At 40.2% G+C, this 19,993-nt stretch overlaps 1 protein-coding gene across 8 annotated transcripts in view; it reads right to left on the bottom strand.

Moving 5' to 3' along the window:
• The window catches only part of RNF170 (ring finger protein 170), a 47,947-nt gene that overhangs the window by 21,669 nt on the left and 6,285 nt on the right, over positions 1–19,993 (bottom strand). For 6 of the 8 annotated variants that reach the window (XM_042859154.2, XM_065549818.1, XM_065549814.1 and 3 more), the window contains 2 exons: positions 19,426–19,483; positions 5,786–5,929 (listed from right to left, as the gene is read on the bottom strand). In XM_042859154.2, the coding sequence (XP_042715088.1) occupies positions 5,786–5,922 (137 nt within the window). In that variant the 5' untranslated portion in view covers positions 5,923–5,929; positions 19,426–19,483. Of the gene's footprint in view, positions 1–3,096; positions 3,295–5,785; positions 5,930–19,425; positions 19,484–19,993 lie in introns of all 8 variants that reach the window. The other 2 variants (XM_065549819.1, XM_065549820.1) reach the window with 2 other exon arrangements.

Below are 19,993 nucleotides of genomic sequence, written 5' to 3' on the forward strand. Positions count from 1 at the left end.
CCTGCCTTATTGTGATAGACTCAAAGAGCACTGTCTTATTAAGTTAACAAAGATAAGGTTGAGGGTGACATGATTACAATCTATAAATATCTACATGGGGAACAAATATTTAATAATGGACTCTTCAATCCAACAGAGAACCAATAGCTGGAAGTTGAAGCTAGTCAAATTCAGACTGGAAATAAGGGATACATTTTTAACAGCGGGGGTAATTAACCATTAAATCAATTTATTAAGGGTTGTGGTGGATTCTCCATCATTGACCATTTTTAAATCAAGATTGGCTGTTTTTCCTAAATATATGCTGTAGGAATTATTTTGAGGAAGTTCTATGGCCTGTGTTACACAGGAGATCAGACTAGACGATCACAATGGTGCCTTCTGGGCTTGAAATCTATTAATTGTTTACAACATAATTATACACCCAAATTTTTTTCCAGGAAATACTCATTCTGGAACTCTAATTTTTATTTATATTTCTTTAAAGGGGACATTTCCCCAACGGCTCTATGAACTTTTGCAATTTTGCATACCCGACTTTGCAATTTTAGCATCTTATTAGTGTAGTTTTTAGCATTTAACAGCTTATGTATTCTTTCAGAAATAAATGAAAATGGCTTGCAGAGTACTTGCATGCTTGGCAATACACAATAATGTACTGTTTTACAACATTAGATATACATACATAGCCTATTGTCCCTTTTACACAAGGTTCTCAGGGAATGAGAAAAAGGACATTCACTGTGCAATGTCCACAGAAAATACATCAAGAGCTCCCGAGGAGCCTGCTTTGTTCACAGCATGCCTTATAAGAGGACAGGAAAAATCACGTCTATTATATTGGAATAGACAAGAAATTATATGTGACTATGTAATTAAAGCCTGTTATAATGTATGCATACAAGGAAGCAGAGTGAAGATTAGATGTGCAATCTTTACTTTGAAATTTCTTGAATTCTGAGTGCTTCACCACACAACAGCTTTAACCTTATTTTATTCGTTTAAAAAAAGTCCCCATAACCTGGAATGATTCAGTAGCCACCATCAAATGTCATGACTCACAAAATGAAGTGTGGATCTAAATGAGGTAAGAGCTCCGGCTTCATTCAACATGCACTTCCTCCAATGAAAATGAGACAATGCTCATATGGAATCTAATTTACCTATATGGTAACACTGTAATCTCCCCTGTTAAAAAGTAAGTCTCCTTGTAGGTTTCACCTCTTTTGGAAACACTGATGTACGCAATGACTAGATAATGAAGATACTGGAAAGCAGGGTAGATAAGCCATGAGGGACAATTAGGTAGTTCCTGATATAATATTCTAGATTGTTCGGCTCCTTTTAACTTGTTAGATGAGCTAAGATTTCACCATCTCAGCTCTGTCTATTGTGACAACTAACTCTCAGCTTTTAGAGAGGATGCCTGCAAGCTGACTAATTTGTCAAGATTTAGTTACTTATAAAGGCAAACTGACTTAACAAAAGTGTCATTATAATGATGGAATTAAATAGCTGCAACTCTTGGAAGATTTTAATTTTTTTATCTTTTACTGTTAATAGCTTCTTCTTCAACAGCTCAGACTTTGAATTCATGTACTGATTCTGAACTGTGATTTGTTTTTCTTTAATAAAAAGGGGAAAATCACCACGTCCCTTAAGTTCAATAGACCCTCCCCTTCATATTCCACTTCACGTTCCACTTCTGCTCTCAAGGCCCCACTCAAACACACTGTTGCTCCCCATCCTGTACTGCTTCCTAGTGTCTGCTGTTCTTCCCTGGCACCCCTCTTTAACAGTCATAAACCCCACTCCAAGCTTCCCCATCTCCTCTTTCCCATTCTATACTTGCCACATGCCCATACCCAGTTTTAAATATTTTAAAATAAAATCTCTAAAACTGGATAGGTGCATGAGACAGAGGTAGGGATGAGAAGGAGACTGTGGGGAGGGGAACAGATGCAGGGTATGGCAACATGGAGGGGTATGGTGTTGAGACACGCGTGAAAGAATATGAGGCTCATGCTCCTCCTCCCTTCCAGTGTTTGGTGGATAAGGAGAGTGGGACCCAAGAGGTTACAGATTTAGGTGGGGACAATGCTGGAGTCTGGGTAAGGGAGTCAGGGTGCCTACTATCCTTCAAGCTCAGGAGCTGAGTAAGCCAAGGATGCTGCTGAATGAAATGCATCCTAGAATCCTCAAGGAGCAGACTGAGGAGATATTTGAGCCATTAGCGATTCTCTTTGAAAAGTCATGGAAGACGGGAGAGATTCCAGAAACGGGGAAATATAGTGCCTATCTATAAAAAAGGAAATAAGGACAATAAGGAAATAAGCTTAACTTCTGTATCCGGAAAGATAATGGAGCAAATAATGAAGCCATCAGTTTGCAAACATCTAGAAAATAATAAGATAAGTAATAATCAGCATGGATTTGTGAAGAACAAATCGTGTCAAATCAACCTTTTAGCTTTCTTTGACAGGGTAACAAGCCTTGTGGATGCGGGGGGAAGCGGCAGACATGGTATAACTTAACTTTAGTAAGGCTTTTGATACTGTCTCACATGACCTTCTCATAAACAAACTAGGGAAATGCAACCTAGATGGAGCTACTATGAGGTGGGTGCATAACTGGTTGGAAAACCGTTCCCAGAGAGTAGTTATCAGTGGTTCACAGTCATGCTGGAATGGCATAATGAGTGGGATCCTGCAGGGATCAGTTCTGGGTCCAGTTCTGTTCAATATCTTCATCAATGATTTAGATAATGGCATACAGAGTACACTTACAAAGTTTGCGGACAATACCAACCTGGGAGGGGTTGCAAGTGCTTTGGAGGATAGGATTAAAATTCAAAATGATCTGGACAAACTGGAGAAATGGTCTGAAGTAAATAGGAGGAAATTCAATAAGGACAAATGCAAAGTACTCCACTTAGGAAGGAACAACCAGTTGCACATATACAAAATGGGAAAAGACTGCCTAGGAAGGAGTACTGCGGAAAGGGATCTGGGGGTCAGAGTGGACCACAAGCTAAATATAAGTCAACGGTGTAATGCTGTTGCAAAAAAACCAAAAAAAAAAAACAAAAAAACCCACCATCATTCTGGGATGTATTAGCAGGAGTATTGTAAGCAAGACACGAGAAGTAATTCTTCCACTCTACTCCACGCTGATTAGGCCTCAACTGGAGTATCGTGTCCAGTTCTGGGTGCCACATTTCAGAAAAGATGTAGACAAATTGGAGAAAGTCCAGAGAAGAGCAACAAAAATGATTAAAGGTCTGGAAAACATGACCTATGAGGGAAGATTGAAAAAATTGGGTTTGTTTAGTCTGGAAAAGAGAAGACTGAGAGGGGACAGGATAACTGTTTTCAAATACATAAAAGGTTGTTACAAGGAGGAGGGAGACAAATTGTTTTTCTTATATAATCTCTGAAGATAGGACAAGAAACAATGGGCTTAAATTGCAGGAAGGAAGGTTTAGGCTGGACATTAGGAAAAACTTCCTAACTGTCAGGGTGGTTAAGCACTGGAATAAATTGCCTAGGGAGGTTGTGGAATCTCGATCATCGGAGATTTTTAAGAGCAGGTTGGATAAACACCTGTCTGGGATGGTCTAGATAATACTTAGTCTTGCCAGGAGTCCCTTCCAGTTCTATGATTCACCCTTTAAAGCGTTATGCTGTCTTAAAGACAACCTTAAGCACAGAAGCACTGAATTGCTCTATGTTTCAATCCAGTTTGCTTCTCCAGCAAATAACCATTTAGGACATGAAGGGAGATCCAGTGTGTGCGTTCTGCACGTAGCCCTTTGCTCTGTACAAGGTATCAAGCTGACTAGCTCCCTTACCCAGGCCATCAGCAACCCTCATCGTAGCCATGTATCCCTGAAGCTCCAACCCCAAGCAAACTCTGCCTGCTCCAATATTGCTCATCAAAACCCCTTATTCTATGCATGCCTCCTTATGCTTCCGTTCTTCTTTCCTCCTCCATACTTCTATTACCTTCCTTTTTAAAGTTAAAAATTCCAAATTAAACTTATCAAAATGTTTAATTTATTAAATATAAACCTTTTAGGTGTTAAACATTTAAATATCTGTTTATATGTAGGACTTCTGATTTTAGGTTTTAACTAATAAACACTGAAAAAACACCCAGTAAACACACAAAAAATAAATAAAAATGGTGTTTATCCAGTAAATACAGGAAATAGATACTTGTCTCTAAGGGCTTATCCCCAATGAAGCAGTAATGAGGACCACGGGGGTGAGACTTTTAAATCACACGAATGAGCCGCACATGAATTGGTCCATGTAGACCCTGCTGGTACACACTAAATATTCCCTAGTGCGCTTTAAAGTAGTGCTGTTTGAAACAGTACTATGTGAAAGCGCACTAAGGAATATTACAAAAATAATACTAATTACAGTATATACTACTGCAATGAGTAATGTATATACTGCAATATACATTACTCATTACAGTATACATAAAGACAAATCCCAGAAAACCCCCCTCCCCTCCCAATTTGGGACATCTACATAAAACTCAAAAATTGCTAAAAATAAACCCTGAAAAATGAAATAAAAAAAATTCCCCAAACAGAAGCCGTATTTATAGGTTTATACATTTAATTTATAAAAATAAAAACTTAAATAGGGCAAGTCACAGAAGAGGCCAGAGGGACTGGGAAAAAGGAAACTGAGGAGACATAGGATGAAGACAAGAGTCTTTCAGGGGTCTGAGGAGCAAGAGCTAACCTTTGCAGGAGGGACACAGAGCTAAAATGCACCCATCTTCTAGAATTCCTTTGATACAGGAGACTGTAGAGTGCCTGTTCTGCCCTATGTGCTACTTCTGAACTGCAGAACTGCTTCTAAGCCCCACCATTTAGTCTACTCCCTTAGTTCTTCCAGGTTCCTCTAAGGCATGCTCCATAGGTGTCCCTACCTCTAGCTCGGCCCCTCGGACAGCTTCCCTTGCCAGCATGCACATATTTTCATGCAGAATTCAATGATGGAAATCCAGTGCACGATGAAGTTTATTTAAAATTCTTCTCCTACATTTCCCTGGCTGTGAAATATCTGCTATGTTCAAATGTCTACAAGCCTGCATAATGGCATGCAATCTGAAGCGTAGACAATTAATTTGCTGAAGAATCAATAACAACTTCATTACGTTGAATAGAGCAATTTTGAAAATCCAGATACATTTTGATTACCCAGCACATAAAATTCTTTAATCCTAAATCTATAGATACTTTTTTTCAAAAAAATCTCCTCCTATCCTATAGTATTTGAAACATATTTATAAACCAACTACTTACAAACAAATCAGTCAATCCATTCAAAAGTTTAAGGTAATTAAAACTAGGATTTATAACAGAAGTGTAACTGCAACCTTAACTACAGTCACTATTAACATCTCCATAATAGCAAGTGATTGTGATATTAGCTATGCAGGCCATGAATTTAGTAATTTCTGTTCTCAGGGAATGCTGGACCATATTCAGTTTGACCAGCTGAAGATCCGGAAAAGAGTTTGGCATCATCCCTGGAAAACTTGTCATTTCATTATGGTTATGGACTAAACATCGAAGTGTGTCAAGCAATCTTCAATTAAATAACAAGATATCTAGACTGGGATGTCAACAATTTATTTCAACAGCATGGAACCATAATTACTTTGCACCTTAATGCAACTACTCAATTTAATAGAAAAAGTTAAAACTTCACAGTAATGTTGGAATGCATGTATTGATCAATTCCTATCAACATTGTCTCACCTTAAGAGCATATACACCAGAGCAGCAATGAAAGTGAAACTGAGCACAACAGCCACCAGTACCTGGTCACTTATTCCTTCTATAATCGAATCGTTATCTAGTTTCAAACTCTGAACTTCTGCTTGTTGACTGGCCATTCCAGGTCTAAAACGTAAAAAGAACATATATATAAATATATGTATGCACATATATACACACACACACACAATTCTTGAAGCTATATATAATTTATTGCTTGGAATATATACCAAAAAAAGCGAAGTGGGAAAAAGAAGTTGAATTTGACCATATATACACAGCTTGTTGTAGTGGTTTGAACTAATACCATTATAATACCAGCAAAAGTTTTAAATGATTGGCTGCTGCCTGAAGTGTTACAATTAAACAAGATTTTTTTTTTAATCTGCCAGATATACTACCTGGGGATCCTCGATAGGAAAGACTGCTTGATTTGACACACGTTCCAAATACAGCCTATCTACATCGAGTATGCATCCACGGTCTGGAGTGCCAGGGGTTCTCAAACTTTTTCATAGTGTAGACCACATTGGAACAGTCTTTTGGACCATCCCCTATCTATGGCAACTACAGGTGGGATTTTCATAAGCGATACATGTTAGCCTAATGTTGCTACTATTGAAGTCAATGGGAGTTTTTGAGAAAGCCACCCTATAGCATTTACTTACACAAAAGAATATTTAAGAAGTATTAATGGGGGAGGAGGTAATCATGCCTCCTACTCTTGCTCTTCACTGTATCTGCCCTTCCTACATGTTCTATTTCCATCTGCTAGAAACATGGAGATTAAGCATAGCACACCCAGCCACTTTCCTCACACAAACAGCAAGTGCTCCTCAGAGCAGTTTGGAAGTCTCTGGGCTAAGCCTTGAAGGAAGAGCTCATTTTCAGATTACTTCTTGTTCTAACCCAGGGGTCGGCAACTTTTCAGAAGTGGTGTGCCGAATCCTCATTTATTCACTCTGATTTAAGGTTTTGCGTGCCAGTAATACATTTCAATGTTTTTAGAAGGTCTCTTGCTAACAACTAAACTATTGTTGTATGTAAAGTAAATAAGGTTTTTAAAATGTTTAAGAAGTTTCATTTAAAATTAAATTAAAATGCAGAGCCCCCTGGACCAATGGCCAGGACCCGGGCAGTGTGAGTGCCACTGAAAATCAGCACGCATGCCATAGGCTGCCTACCCCTGTTCTAACCCTTAACATAACATTTGTTTTTGTGTTAACTTCATATTGGCAAAGATCAGAGTGACTTGTCTTCTAGAGATAACGTTGGCTAAACTACAGCGGGAGAGGTAAACGAAATAAAATTGGCTGCAACCAGCTGTTAAACCGCTCCTGTGGCAATCAAGAAGGGCTCTGAACCACAGCTGTGAACATTATGAAACCAACCAGAGAAAATGAAGCTGGTTTGGGAAAGGAGTGACATGTTTACAAAATATCATGCTGGAGCTGTGTTCCATCACAATTAAAGTTTTAAAAATATTTTTCCTTGATGATAAATATGGACTCTTGGAGACAAAACCTGAGACTAATCTAAACTTGTATAATTTATATAATCTTCTACCTCTCTCTCCACCTCCTCTCAGTACACACACCACCATTTTAGGACTCCCTGATACCTTCTTATACAATAAATCATTTCAGAATTTGGCCCTTAATGTTTGAAAAATGCCAGTGAGGAAGTTATTAATTAGCCCTAAATACACATTAAATGGAAAGAAAGAACACCAAAGTCATGGAGATTAGTGTACACCAGTAATGATATGATTTCACTTAGAGGAAAGCATACCCATTATTCTGGCAAAATTTCCACCAGTCTACTATTGATAGTCTCAAAAAACATCTTTTCACCAAAACTCAACGTGGACCATGAAGGTCTGGTCTTCCATCAGTGTGGGGAATTTACAAGCTAGCCTCCATTATATTTGTGGGAGCTACCTACTTCAGTTTCTGCGCAGCAGTGAAGAAAGACAAGCCAATGCATTCTGCCATCCCAGTAAGTGGATGAGTGATGATATTTTTAAGGACTGTAAGAATGGGGAAAAACTTACCCAGAACGAAGGGTCGATTCCTTTCAATGTTCCTATATACTGGCCTTCCATAGTGAAAAACCAAATGGAACAAAGCATACATGAAGTAAGTGAAATGACCGGGGTAAGTCGACCTAAGTTATGCTACTCCAGCTACGTGAATAACGTAGCTGGAGTCAACGTAGCTTAGGTCAACTTACTACAGTGTCTTCACCGTGCTGCGTCGATGGAAGACACTCTCCAGTCAACTTCCCTTACTCTTCTCGGAGAGCTGGAGTACCAGGGTCAACTGGAGAGCGCTCTGCCATTGATTTAGTGGGTCTTCAGCAATGTCGATCTCCCCTTCGTGAAAACAAGCTCTTAGGAGTCCTAAAATATGCCTCAACCTGAACAGAGACCACTACTTCTGTAACTATGGTTGTAACAGTCCCCCAGCTCTACTTGGCACTGGTGAGGCCTCAGCTGGAGGAGTGTAACCAGTTCTGAACAGCACACTTCAAGAAAGTTGTGGACAAATTGGAAAGACTCCAGAGGAGAGCAACAAACATGATAAAAGATTTAGAAAATCAGACCTATGAGGAAAGGTTAAAAAAACTGGGCATGTTTAGTCTTGAGAAAAGTAGACTAAGGGGACCTGATAAGTGTCTTCAAATATGTTATGGGCTGCTGTAAAGAGAATGGCAATCAATTGTTCTCCATGTTCACTGAAGATCGGACAAGAAGTTGCAAGAAGATAGGACAAGAGTTGCAATCTCTGCACTGACAGAAATTTACGTGAAATATTAGGAAAAACTTTCTAATAATAAGTACAGGTAAGCACTGGACTAGGCTTCCAAAGGAGGTTGTGGAATCGCTATCATTGGAGGTTTTAAGAACAGGTTAGACAAACACCTGTCAGGGATGGTCTAAATATACTTGATCCTGCCTCAGTGCAGGGGGAATGGATAAGATGACCCTTTGAAGTCCTTCTACCCCTATATTTCTATGATTCTATAATTTGCACTCATCATTGTTTTTCCCAAACAACTGTGCCACAGTCTGTTTAAATTTTTACAGAACATCTTTTCCAATGGTACCAAACCAGGACTCCTGAGAATCACACCTAAAGTAAAGTTAGAATTCACACAATAGACTTCACATATATTAATATATAAAAAAACCTCAGGTCTTTCTTTACAGACGGGTCCAGGTCCTGTGTCCTACCCCACTTTAATACTTTCAGCAGACTATGGTGCCTTAGGCTTAATTCTCTTGTAGCCCCAACCACCATTTGATAATGATTTTAGGACAGGAATGATAAAGAGGGACAGTACTGGTCAAGGGAATATGTGGGAAGTTATACTAGTATAAGGTAGGGTGTGAATTTAAAACTCTATAGTTATACCAGTATAATGCCCTGTGTGGAGACACTTATTCCAGTATGAGTGCCTTTTTTTAGTTTAACTTAACTCTTTCAAAGCAACATAAATTATATCAGAAAAAGGCACTCTTACACCAAAATAAGAATGTCCACATGGGGAGTTATACCAGAATAAAGTACAGTGATATAACTATACTGGTGTAATTTTATCTGTATAACTTCCTGTGTAGACAAACTCTGAGGCTGCAGTGCTAAGAAAGTCTTTCAAGCACCAATGCCTTGGGGCTGAGGGACTGGGCTCCCCTCTCTGCTATCTGTCTTCTTAGCAGTTATACACACACTGTGTTTCTGAAAAATCATCTGCTGGGAATGGAGGGGTGAACTTGATGGTCCATAGCATGGGACAGGTTATACTCAATGTCTCCTCCTTGGGTCATATTTCCCTTCCTCTCCCCAAGTCATAAAGGAGTTCAGATGCGTTTATAGAATCATAGAATATCAGGGTTGGAAGGGACCTCAGGAGGTCATCTAGTCCAACCCCCTGCTCAAAGCAGGACCAATCCCCAGACAGATTTTTGCCCCAATCCCTAAATGGCCCCCTCAAGGATCGAACTCACAAACCTGGGTTGAGCAGGCCAATGCTCAAACCACTGAGCTATCCTTCACCCCTTGTCTTGTATATACCAAAAATAAAACTCTTGAGTGACATGGGAAGGGAAAGCTCAGTAGTCTTATTGATCATATTTTTAACCTTTTGTTGGGCGTTGTATCTTGCACACTTCCAGGGGCAGTATCCCAAGAAAATCAACCCTGACTTACTGCAGGCCAATGCTCAAACCACTGAGCTATCCCTCCCCCTACACAGAATATGGTACTTGTACGGATGATCAGCTTCTCTGGATGGGATACCATGTAGCTGTTAAATAATATTAAGAACAAATTCACCAGGAGATTCTAGTACTGGATCTGGACCAAGATCTTTCTATACTGATTTGTTGCAATTGCTGACTGGAAGTGAAGCAAGAATTATACTGGGTATCATAAGAATGGCCATAATGGGCCAGACCAATGATCCATTTAGCCCAATATCCTGTCTTCCTACACTGGTCAATGCTAGATGCTTCAAAGGGAATGAATCATTTGAAGCATAGTATAGTTGGAATTATGTTTTCCAATGTGCATTACTTTGCATTTATCAACTTTGAATTTCATCTGCCATTTTGCTGCCCAGTCACTCAGTTTTGTGAGATCCTTTTGTAACTCTTGGCAATCTGCTTTGGACTTAACTATCTTGAATAATTTTGTATCCTCTGCAAACTTTTCCACCTCACTGTTTACCCCCTTTTCCAGATCATTTATGAATATGTTGAACAGCACTGGTCCCAGTATAGATCTCTGGGGGACCCTATTTACCTCTCCCTTCTGAAAATTAACTATTTATTCCTACCCTTTGTTTCCTGTCTTTTTATTAGATCACCCTTGTCCACATGTTTGTTGACCCCCTCAAAGAATTCTAATAGATTAGGGAGGCATAATTTCCCTTTATAAAAGCTGTGTTAACTCTTCCCCAACAAATCATGATAATCTATGTGTCTGATAATTCTGTTCTTTACTATAAGTTAGTCTTACCAGACTGTAACTACCAGAATCACCTCTGGAGCCTCTTAAAAACTGGTGTCACATTAGCTAAAAACTGGTGTCACATTAGCCATCCTCCAGTCATCTGGTACAGATGTTGATTTAAGTGATAGGTTACACACTGCACTTAGTAGTTCTGCAACTTCATGTTTAAGTTTCTTGAGAACTCTTGGGGGAATACCATCTGGTCCTGCTGACTTACTACTGTTTAGTTTATCAGTTTGTTCCAGAACCTCCTTTACTGACATCCTAGGCTGGGACAGATCCTCAGATTTGTCACCTAAAAATGGTTCAGGTGTGGGAATGTCCCTCACATCCTCTGCAATGAAGACCAATGCAAAGAACGAATTTAGATTCTCCGCAATGCCCTTGTCTTCCTTGAGTGCTCCTTTAGTCCAGTGGCTCCACTAGTGGTTTGGCAGGCTTCCTGCTTCTGATGTACTTAAATTTGTTGCTGTTAGTTTTTGAGTCTTTTGCTAGACGCTCCTTAAATTCCTCAAATGAGACCACCTACCCAAGAAGCCAAGTCAGAGATTTTATCTTTGGATGGGGTGTGCTAATCTTTGGAATGTCTGACACTACCTTTTTCCATCTCTCTTCTGAAATAAAGATTCTCTTTGATGATAACTTAAGATGCTGAAGTTTTGTGTCGGTTGTAATTGGTCTGTTCACTTGTTTGCCCAAGCCATGTTTCTGAAGGCTTTTAGAAATGGCTTGTGGACCCAGTGTAACATGATGAAGTAAACCTGACAGGGCAGACATGTACCCCTTTCACTTGAAAGAAGGGATGATACTTGAAAGGAGTCAGTTGTGAACACTCATGAAAAAGTTATGAGTCCAAAAGGGAGTACGCTATATAAAATGCTGCTTCTTAGAGCAGAAGCATGTCTGGATAATTCTCCCCAAACACATCTTCAGTAGACCTTCAGGAATTTTATTTTCATATTCTAAGCTTTGGGAAGATAACTCTGTAATGAAGGATTTCAGTATTTCTCCCTATAATATTGATTTCCTTATGGAGTGAATAAGAGAGACAAGATCTGAAATAGGATGTATGCTATTGTTTCTTTGTACCACAAAGATTCTTGTGACCTTTTCAAAATCTCTCTTTCTTCCCCTCCATGGAACTGGTTCTATTGTTCTAATACGTAAGAGATGGGCTAATTCATATTTCATCTTCTGATGTGACGGAGGGTCTTGTTGATAGCACTGGTTTATTTTAATTTACTTTGGGGAAAGGATAAACTTATCCCTGTGATAATGAGTGAGTTCTATTATATGTCCACCCCTGATTTTCTCAAGCACCCATTTTTTGAGATGACTCACTCCTGGATGAGGCCCCCTCCACTCCGGTAGAAGGGCTGGGATATGCCCAGACTTGGGAAACCAAAAATCAAGGGAAATGTTGTGGGTTGGATGATTTCCCAGAGAATCCCAGCCTTGATCTTCCAACTCTGAGGAAAGGCAGCAACGGCCTCTGCCTAATGTGTAATATCTATGCTGGAAGCTGGAAGAGCAGTGACTACAAAGGGAACACCTGCTAAAATAAGGTGGTTTGAATAGAGACGCTTCATTGGAAGAATGGAGAAACTTATTCCCCTTGTGTAAAGCCTCAGTGACTGCTTTGTCTCTATGCTTCCCAAAGAGCTTATCAGCAAGATATTTGGAAGGATATCAGATGTTAGTTAACCTGCCATTCCAATTTCTTCAAGTGGTGTCATAGGTGCTTTGGGCCATGTCTTTGGAAGTTTTGAACATACAGGAAATCAGAGTCAGGAGGAACAGCAGCCCTGAAAATGTTGCTAAGGAAATCAAGTTTAAAGTAGTTTTATGTAGGATTTACTTTGCCTTTTTTGTGTATGTCTGTATGCTTGCAATGGCCTTTCAGTCGAGCAGAGCTGCACCCGATAAGACTGCAGCCAATACTCACAGGGCTAAGGTGGCTGTATCCAAGTTTAGTCTGAGCAATTAACTTATTCTTTTGTCTATGGGTTTGTCAGGAACACTCTCTTAGATGGTATGACTATGCCCTTTACTAAGGAGGCTACAGCAAGCTTAACCTTAGGCAGAGTAATGAAGATCTTTTAGTCCTTATATACAAGTGTCTCTTAATGGGGAATCCCCACTCTATCTTAATCACCCCTTCATAAACCAGGTGAGAAGAATTACACAGCTGTTCAATTTTGCAAGGTTTTGGTTGTTAATTTTCTGGAAACATAAGCACCTGAGAAATCAGAGCCCCTATTTGTGCATAATTCTTGGAAACTTAGTTGAGAACATGAGGTATCTGGCTCAAAGGCCCAGCTTTAGATATTTCTCCTTCTCTTTTGGGAATCTAGAGAGGAGATTCACTCATGAGAAGTTTTAAAACTTTCTGCTATCTCTAACACCAGTCCCTGGGCCAAAACCCAGAGAGAAAAATTAGGGTGTATGTGAAAGGACCCAAGCAAAAAGGACAGTCTGCAGACATGTATCCTTGTATCCTGCATACGTCCTTAAGGAAAACAGTAGCCATTCTGTGACCTGCTGTGGGACCCCGAGAAGCTGGAAGAAGAGAGGAGGTAAGTCCATCTCACAAGGAAAAGGATCTGAATTATTTCACTCCATGCTCCCTGCTGCTGTGTCTGGGCTGAGCAGGGACCAATTGCACAGAACGAGGGTTTAGCTGCAGCCACTAGTGGCTACCTGGAATCAGAAAGGTGGCAGTAGCTGGCATCTTTCATGGCAGCTGTGGCCTTGCAAGTAAAACAGCTTGAGGGATGGGCTTGTTTTACAGCCTTCTCAACAACTTCAGCATGGACCTTGCCTACATGTTGGCCGGGAGCAGGCTTTTCTTCGTCCTGGTTGCTACAGGGGAAATCATTCCTTCTCCCAAGATTCAGGAGACTCCAGTGAAACTTTCCTGCTTGCTCTACACGCTGTGGGATTCAGGGGAAGCAGCAGGGAGGCTTTGAAAATCTTAACCCTTAGTTCCATGCCATTGATTCTGGCAGGTGTCAGGGAAGGAAGCTTCACTGAGCCGTGCTCAACGGTCTTGCTGTGGAGTTCGGTTTCTGTGGCCTGCTGTCCATCTGCCATTTCTCAGAGGGGAGGAGAGATTACGTCCTTCAGACCCTCTTCTGAAAGCCAAAAGGTTTTCTAAGTTCAGCAGTTTTGAGCCTCAAAGTCTTGAAGCCACTGAAGAAACAGTGATGTTTAGTTAAGAACACTTCAACGATCTTGTGAAAGCTCTGCTGCAAAGGGAGACTTGAATTCTGCTGTATGTACTGCTTGGAGGGCAAAAAATTCTGAGGAGATCTTCTGGAGGGGCATCCCTAAAGCCAAGCTCAGAGCAAAGATCTTGGTTGCCTCCAGTTGCCATACAGAAGGGGTTTGCCCATTGTGAAGACTTGCTGACACAAAGGGAACCGAGAAACATCCATTCCTAAACTCCACATGGCCCAAGTTAAAACTGACATGTTGTTTGGAGGTGAGGTATGTATGTTATGGGAGATAGATGTGGGTAAGGATTAGGGGTATGTAGGAGACTGAATTAAATTTGGATTTCTGTCTCCCTACTTATTTATTTTTACTGAAGTGTCTCAGGACTCTCCTAGAGAATCAGCAATGAGTTGACATAAGTAAATAAGGTTTGTATTCAACTACTTTATGAAATTCTTGTCATGCTCCATTATTTATGCAAATTATTATTTTTTTTAAATTATATTTACCTAACCTTTTCAGCTTAACAATTTTAGTTGAATCAATCTAACTACAAGACCATGTGTTTTTCAGATGCCAAATAATCCATTTAAAAGACATGCTTCCTTCTCTGTGTTAAAAATGTTGCTTTACGATGTATAAAGGAGGATAGAAAGAGTTTTTTAATTTGTTCTTTCTCTTTTATACTGCAAATTCAGTTCTTCTTTATGCTAGTTTTCATGGAAGACTATGGATGACTGGTAAAATTATTTATAAGAAAGTGAAATAATAATTCAGAGGAGAGGTAACTTTTACTCAGACTTTTAAGAACTTGTTTTTTCTTGACATCCATCCAACTGAATAATCAGTTGGGAGGCTCTCTCTTTAACAAAGATTCATTCCCACACTGCCTTTCAGTTAAGAAATGAGAAAGCTCACAATCCTCCAGCAAAATCAACTTATGAAAGACAAAAAAAAAAACGAAAACAAAAACGAGCAATTTTTTTTAAAATAGCAAAAAATGTCAGTCCCTCTTTAAACATCAAAAAAGAAGCAAAAAGGACACTAATCAGATTTTTAATAGCCAGTCCTCTTTAATCTCCTCGTGTTTCTAATACAAAATATCAGGGCTCTTCAGTGTGAAAAAGAAAAGAAAGAATTACCTTATCTTTTGCACTGTGACCCAACTATGTCACAGTTGGTTTTATCAAGACTTGGTTAAATAGCAGAGAAGCAGATACCAGATGTATTTGCATCTGGAGTCTCAATGACTAAGGAATGGAACTATACACAGACAGATTGGTAGGGACTGGGGGTGGTAGAAGGTATAAAGAAATGTAATTTATCTGGGCAAAATTGTCATTTCAAGTTATCACCTCAGGCACAAATTCTTGCCTGCTCTTTATCATGGTGACTCAGATTGATGATAGTAAAACTAATGATAATTTACTCTCTTGTCAACAAAGAATTATTTGCCGTAGGCAAGTAGAATTTTTCAAGGCTGATTTAATTACTGTCAGGTTAAAAATTCACATTGGTCACAAGTTATCTACTTAATCTCCATTGCTTCTTTCCCAATAAAGGAATATCACAAATAACAGCATCTTAAATTACAACAGTGGCTTTTATTCTTGGAAGCGCACACAGAGGACATTGAAATTTAAGGGCACAAAGGGGCATGTTAATGCAGATGTATTACCTCATCATGCTTCTGAACTGCCAGCTAACAACAGAAATACTATCAAGATTCTGTTTCATATGGCACAGTTAGAACAATCCCACATACCATCATTTAGAAGGACACTAAAAATGAACCAGTGCTTGCCATAGTATATGAAATAATTATTGCTGGCTAGCCAGACCAGAATATTCATGATTTTCTACATTTTCCATATATTTGAATGCCTCTTACTTATCTGCTGGGGATGTCTTATCTGCTATTATACTCCCAAGAGAGATTACAAAGATCTTAGACACAAGGGTCACATAGGTATAGGAAAAATGAAGGACCTTATTATGGCTCTAGGTGGTCTAGAAATGACAAATTGAGATGGCATGAAAAACGAGTAACCAAGAAATTAGGAGGTCACATACATCTGTGGACTTTCAGGGCATAGTACAAGGCTCATCAGTTTGCTCAAATCCCTTACTTAAAGATGGATTTGAATTGAGAGTGTCCTTTGAAGGATTTGTTGAGGGTGAATAAGGGGAAATTATTCACCTGAAATTCTGTTTCTCAGAAGACAATATTCTGACAGGATTCTTGCTCCTGGGCTTTTGCTTCTTAGTGTAAGACTGGTGGAATACCCTTGGCTCTTAAACAATTTACGTAAGTGAGGGCAGCAGTAGCAGGGCATGGCACAAGCCCAGGCCCCTACTGGCTATTGCATGCCAACTCCTGCTGGTATAAATACTGTCCTCTAAAAGTGGAGTCAGTGTCTTTGGTTTCAAAGGAGATGAAGCTCCCAGGATAAGCCAATGCAAAATGATTTATCATGACTAAAAAATACATCCCAAAGAAAAATGCACCAGGATAATGGAAAGATTGACTAATCCAAAAAAGAACTGGACATTAACTCTTGTTGTCCTCATAATAAGATTAAAAAATAAACAAGAGTTTTGGAAGGAATATAATCCCACAGGGTTTATCTAAACGGTAAATGGAACGAAAATAAGGTTCAAGTCACAACTATAATTACTTATCAGTGCAAGTGTGTGCATGGATACTTTTATTTTCTATTTATACATAATTTAAGTCAATTTTTATGGACAGTAGGGCACTTTTTCCAAAATAAGAATATGCACATATGGACTTGCATGATATAATTAAAGATGTGACCTACAACTGATGTATTTTTGGAGTAGCAGCCGTGTTAGTCTGTATCCGCAAAAAGAACAGGAGTACTTGTGGCACCTTAGAGACTAACAAATTTATTAGAGCATAAGCTTTCCTGGGCTACTGCCCACTTCTTCGGATGCATATAGAGTGGAACATATATTGAGGAGATATATATATATACACACATACAGAGAGCATGAACAGGCGGGAGTTGTCTTACCAACTCTGAGAGGCCAATTAAGTAAGAGAGAAATTTTTTTGAAGTGATAATCAAGCTAGCCCAGTACAGACAGTTTGATAAGAAGAGTGAGAATACTTACAAGGGGAGATAGATTCAATGTTTGTAATGGCTCAGCCATTCCCAGTCCTTATTCAATCCTGAGTTGATTGTATCTAGTTTGCATATCAATTCCAGCTCAGCAGTCTCTCTGGAGTCTGTTTTTGAAGTTTTTCTGTTGTAAGATAGCCACCCGCAGGTCTGTCATTGAATGGCCAGACAGGTTAAAGTGTTCTCCCACTGGTTTTTGAGTATTATGATTCCTGATGTCAGATTTGTGTCCATTAATTCTTTTGCGTAGAGACTGTCCGGTTTGGCCAATGTACATGGCAGAGGGGCATTGCTGGCACATAATGGCATACCTAAATGAATTACCTAAAGAAACTACACCATCTGCTAAAAAAACTCCCTGACAAAGCACAGGAACAAATCTGTACAGACACATGCCTAGAACCCCGACCAGGGGTATTCTATTTGCTACCCAAGATCCATAAACCTGGAAATCCTGGACGCCCCATCATCTCAGGCATTGGCACCCTAACATCAGGCTTGTCTGGTTATGTGGACTCTCTCCTCAGACCCTATGCTACCAGCACTCCCAGCTATCTCCGAGACACCACTGACTTCCTGAGGAAACTACAATCCATCAGTGATCTTCCAGAAAACACCATCCTGGCCACTATGGACGTAGAAGCCCTCTACACCAATATTCCACACAAAGATGGACTACAAGCTATCAGGAACAGTATCCCCGATAATGTCACAGCTAACCTGGTGGCTGAACTTTGTGTCTTTGTCCTCACCCACAACTATTTCACATTTGGGGACAATATATACCTTCAAGTCAGCGGCACTGCTATGGGTACTCGCGTGGCCCCACAGTATGCCAACATTTTTATGGCTGACTTAGAACAACGCTTCCTTAGCTCTTGTCCCCTAATGCCCCTACTCTACTTGCGCTACATTGATGACATCTTCATCATCTGGACCCATGGAAAAGAAGCCCTTGAGGAATTCCACCATGATTTCAATAATTTCCACCCCACCATCAACCTCAGCCTAGGTCAATCCACACAAGCGGTCTATTTCCTGGACACTACCGTGCTAATAAGCGATGGTCACATAAATACCACCCTATACCGGAAACCTACTTACCTACATGCCTCCAGCTTCCATCCAGGACACACCACACGATCCATTGTCTACAGCCAAGCTCTAAGATATAACCGCATTTGCTCCAATCCCTCAGATAGAGACAAGCACCTACAAGATCTCTATCAAGCATTCTTAAAACTACAATACCCACCTGCTGAAGTGAAAAAACAGATTGACAGAGCCAGAAGAGTACCCAGAAGTCACCTCCTATAAGACAGGCCCAACAAAGAAAATAACAGAACACCACTAGCTGTCACCTTCAGCCCCCAACTAAAACCTCACCAGCGCATAATCAGAGATCTACAACCTATCCTGAAAGATGATCCTTTACTCTCACAGATCTTGGGAGACAGACCTGTCCTCACTTACAGACAACCCCCCAACCTAAAGCAAATACTCACCAGCAACCACACATCACTGAACAAAAACACTGACCCAGGAACCTAGCCTTGTAACAAAGCCCGATGCCAACTCTGTCCACATATCTATTCAAGTGACATCATAATAGGACCTAATCACATCAGCCATACCATCAGGGGCTTGTTCACCTGCACATCTACCAATGTGATATATGCCATTATGTGCCAGCAGTGCCCCTCTGCCATGTACATTGGCCAAACCGGACAGTCTCTACGCAAAAGAATTAATGGACACAAATCTGACATCAGGAATCATAATAATCAAAAACCAGTGGGAGAACACTTTAACCTGTCTGGCCATTCAAGTAAGTATTCTCACTCTTCTTATCAAACTGTCTGTACTGGGCTAGCTTGATTATCACTTCAAGCTACAATACTTCTGACATTACAGTATTAAATAAGTCATCTCAGCTGGTGCAATCAAATCTATACCCAGCACTTTTGGTGTCACTGACAGCCATGCTATCACCACGATCCATGTGAAACACTCACTCAAGGGATGAGCAACTGTTCTTAGAGCCTCCACCAGTCTCAGATCCCCACTGACCCCTGAACTCAGTGTACTTGTGAAAGAGACCTTTACAGTCTCGGTAGCTTTTCCAGTAAAGTGGAAATTTTCCCGAAAAGCTGAGGTTCTTCAGCTCTGCAAGAGCAGTTTTACTGGGAAAGTGTCCTTTGCTTCCATGTAAAAACTCTTAGGACTGACAATTCCATATACTTACCTGCTGAAGCAGGTCTTTGGGAAGGCTGGGGTCAGTAGTTTCTGGAAAACATATTTTCCTAAAGGAGAAAGAAGAAAGTAGGTATTACTCTCCTGCTGGGGGAGAGATACTTCAGAGGGTGAAAATGTTGCAGGGTAAAACACCCCTTCCTCTCCAAGAAGAGTTTCAAAGGCACTTACCTCTCAGGGATTCAAACTGAATCTCTGAGGGAAGATACTACAGAACTAAAACATTTTGTTAGAACAGAAAGACACCTCTCTCACTGTATGGGTGAAACTCCACAGATAGCTTGCAGCAGTCAGACAAAACCAGTTTCAGTCCAATTCCTAGCTAACAGGGCATCCACATCGCATAAGCCATCGTAACTGACATCCTTGTTGGCTACCTCAGCAGACAGGCCAAGAATTGCCTGGTTACTGAGACTGAACTTCCCACTCACCCCTCTACATTCTGCCCCCATGCCCTACCCAGTGCAGAGTTGAAGTATGTTGGGTAGACAGGGTGGGGAAGAACTCAGTCACTGCCTGTATATTACCTATTCTGTGGGTAAACAGGAATTCAATGTGGA

The sequence above is a fragment of the Chrysemys picta genome, chromosome 6 (genome assembly GCF_011386835.1).
Source record: "Chrysemys picta bellii isolate R12L10 chromosome 6, ASM1138683v2, whole genome shotgun sequence".
In the NCBI taxonomy this organism is placed as follows: domain Eukaryota; kingdom Metazoa; phylum Chordata; order Testudines; family Emydidae; genus Chrysemys; species Chrysemys picta.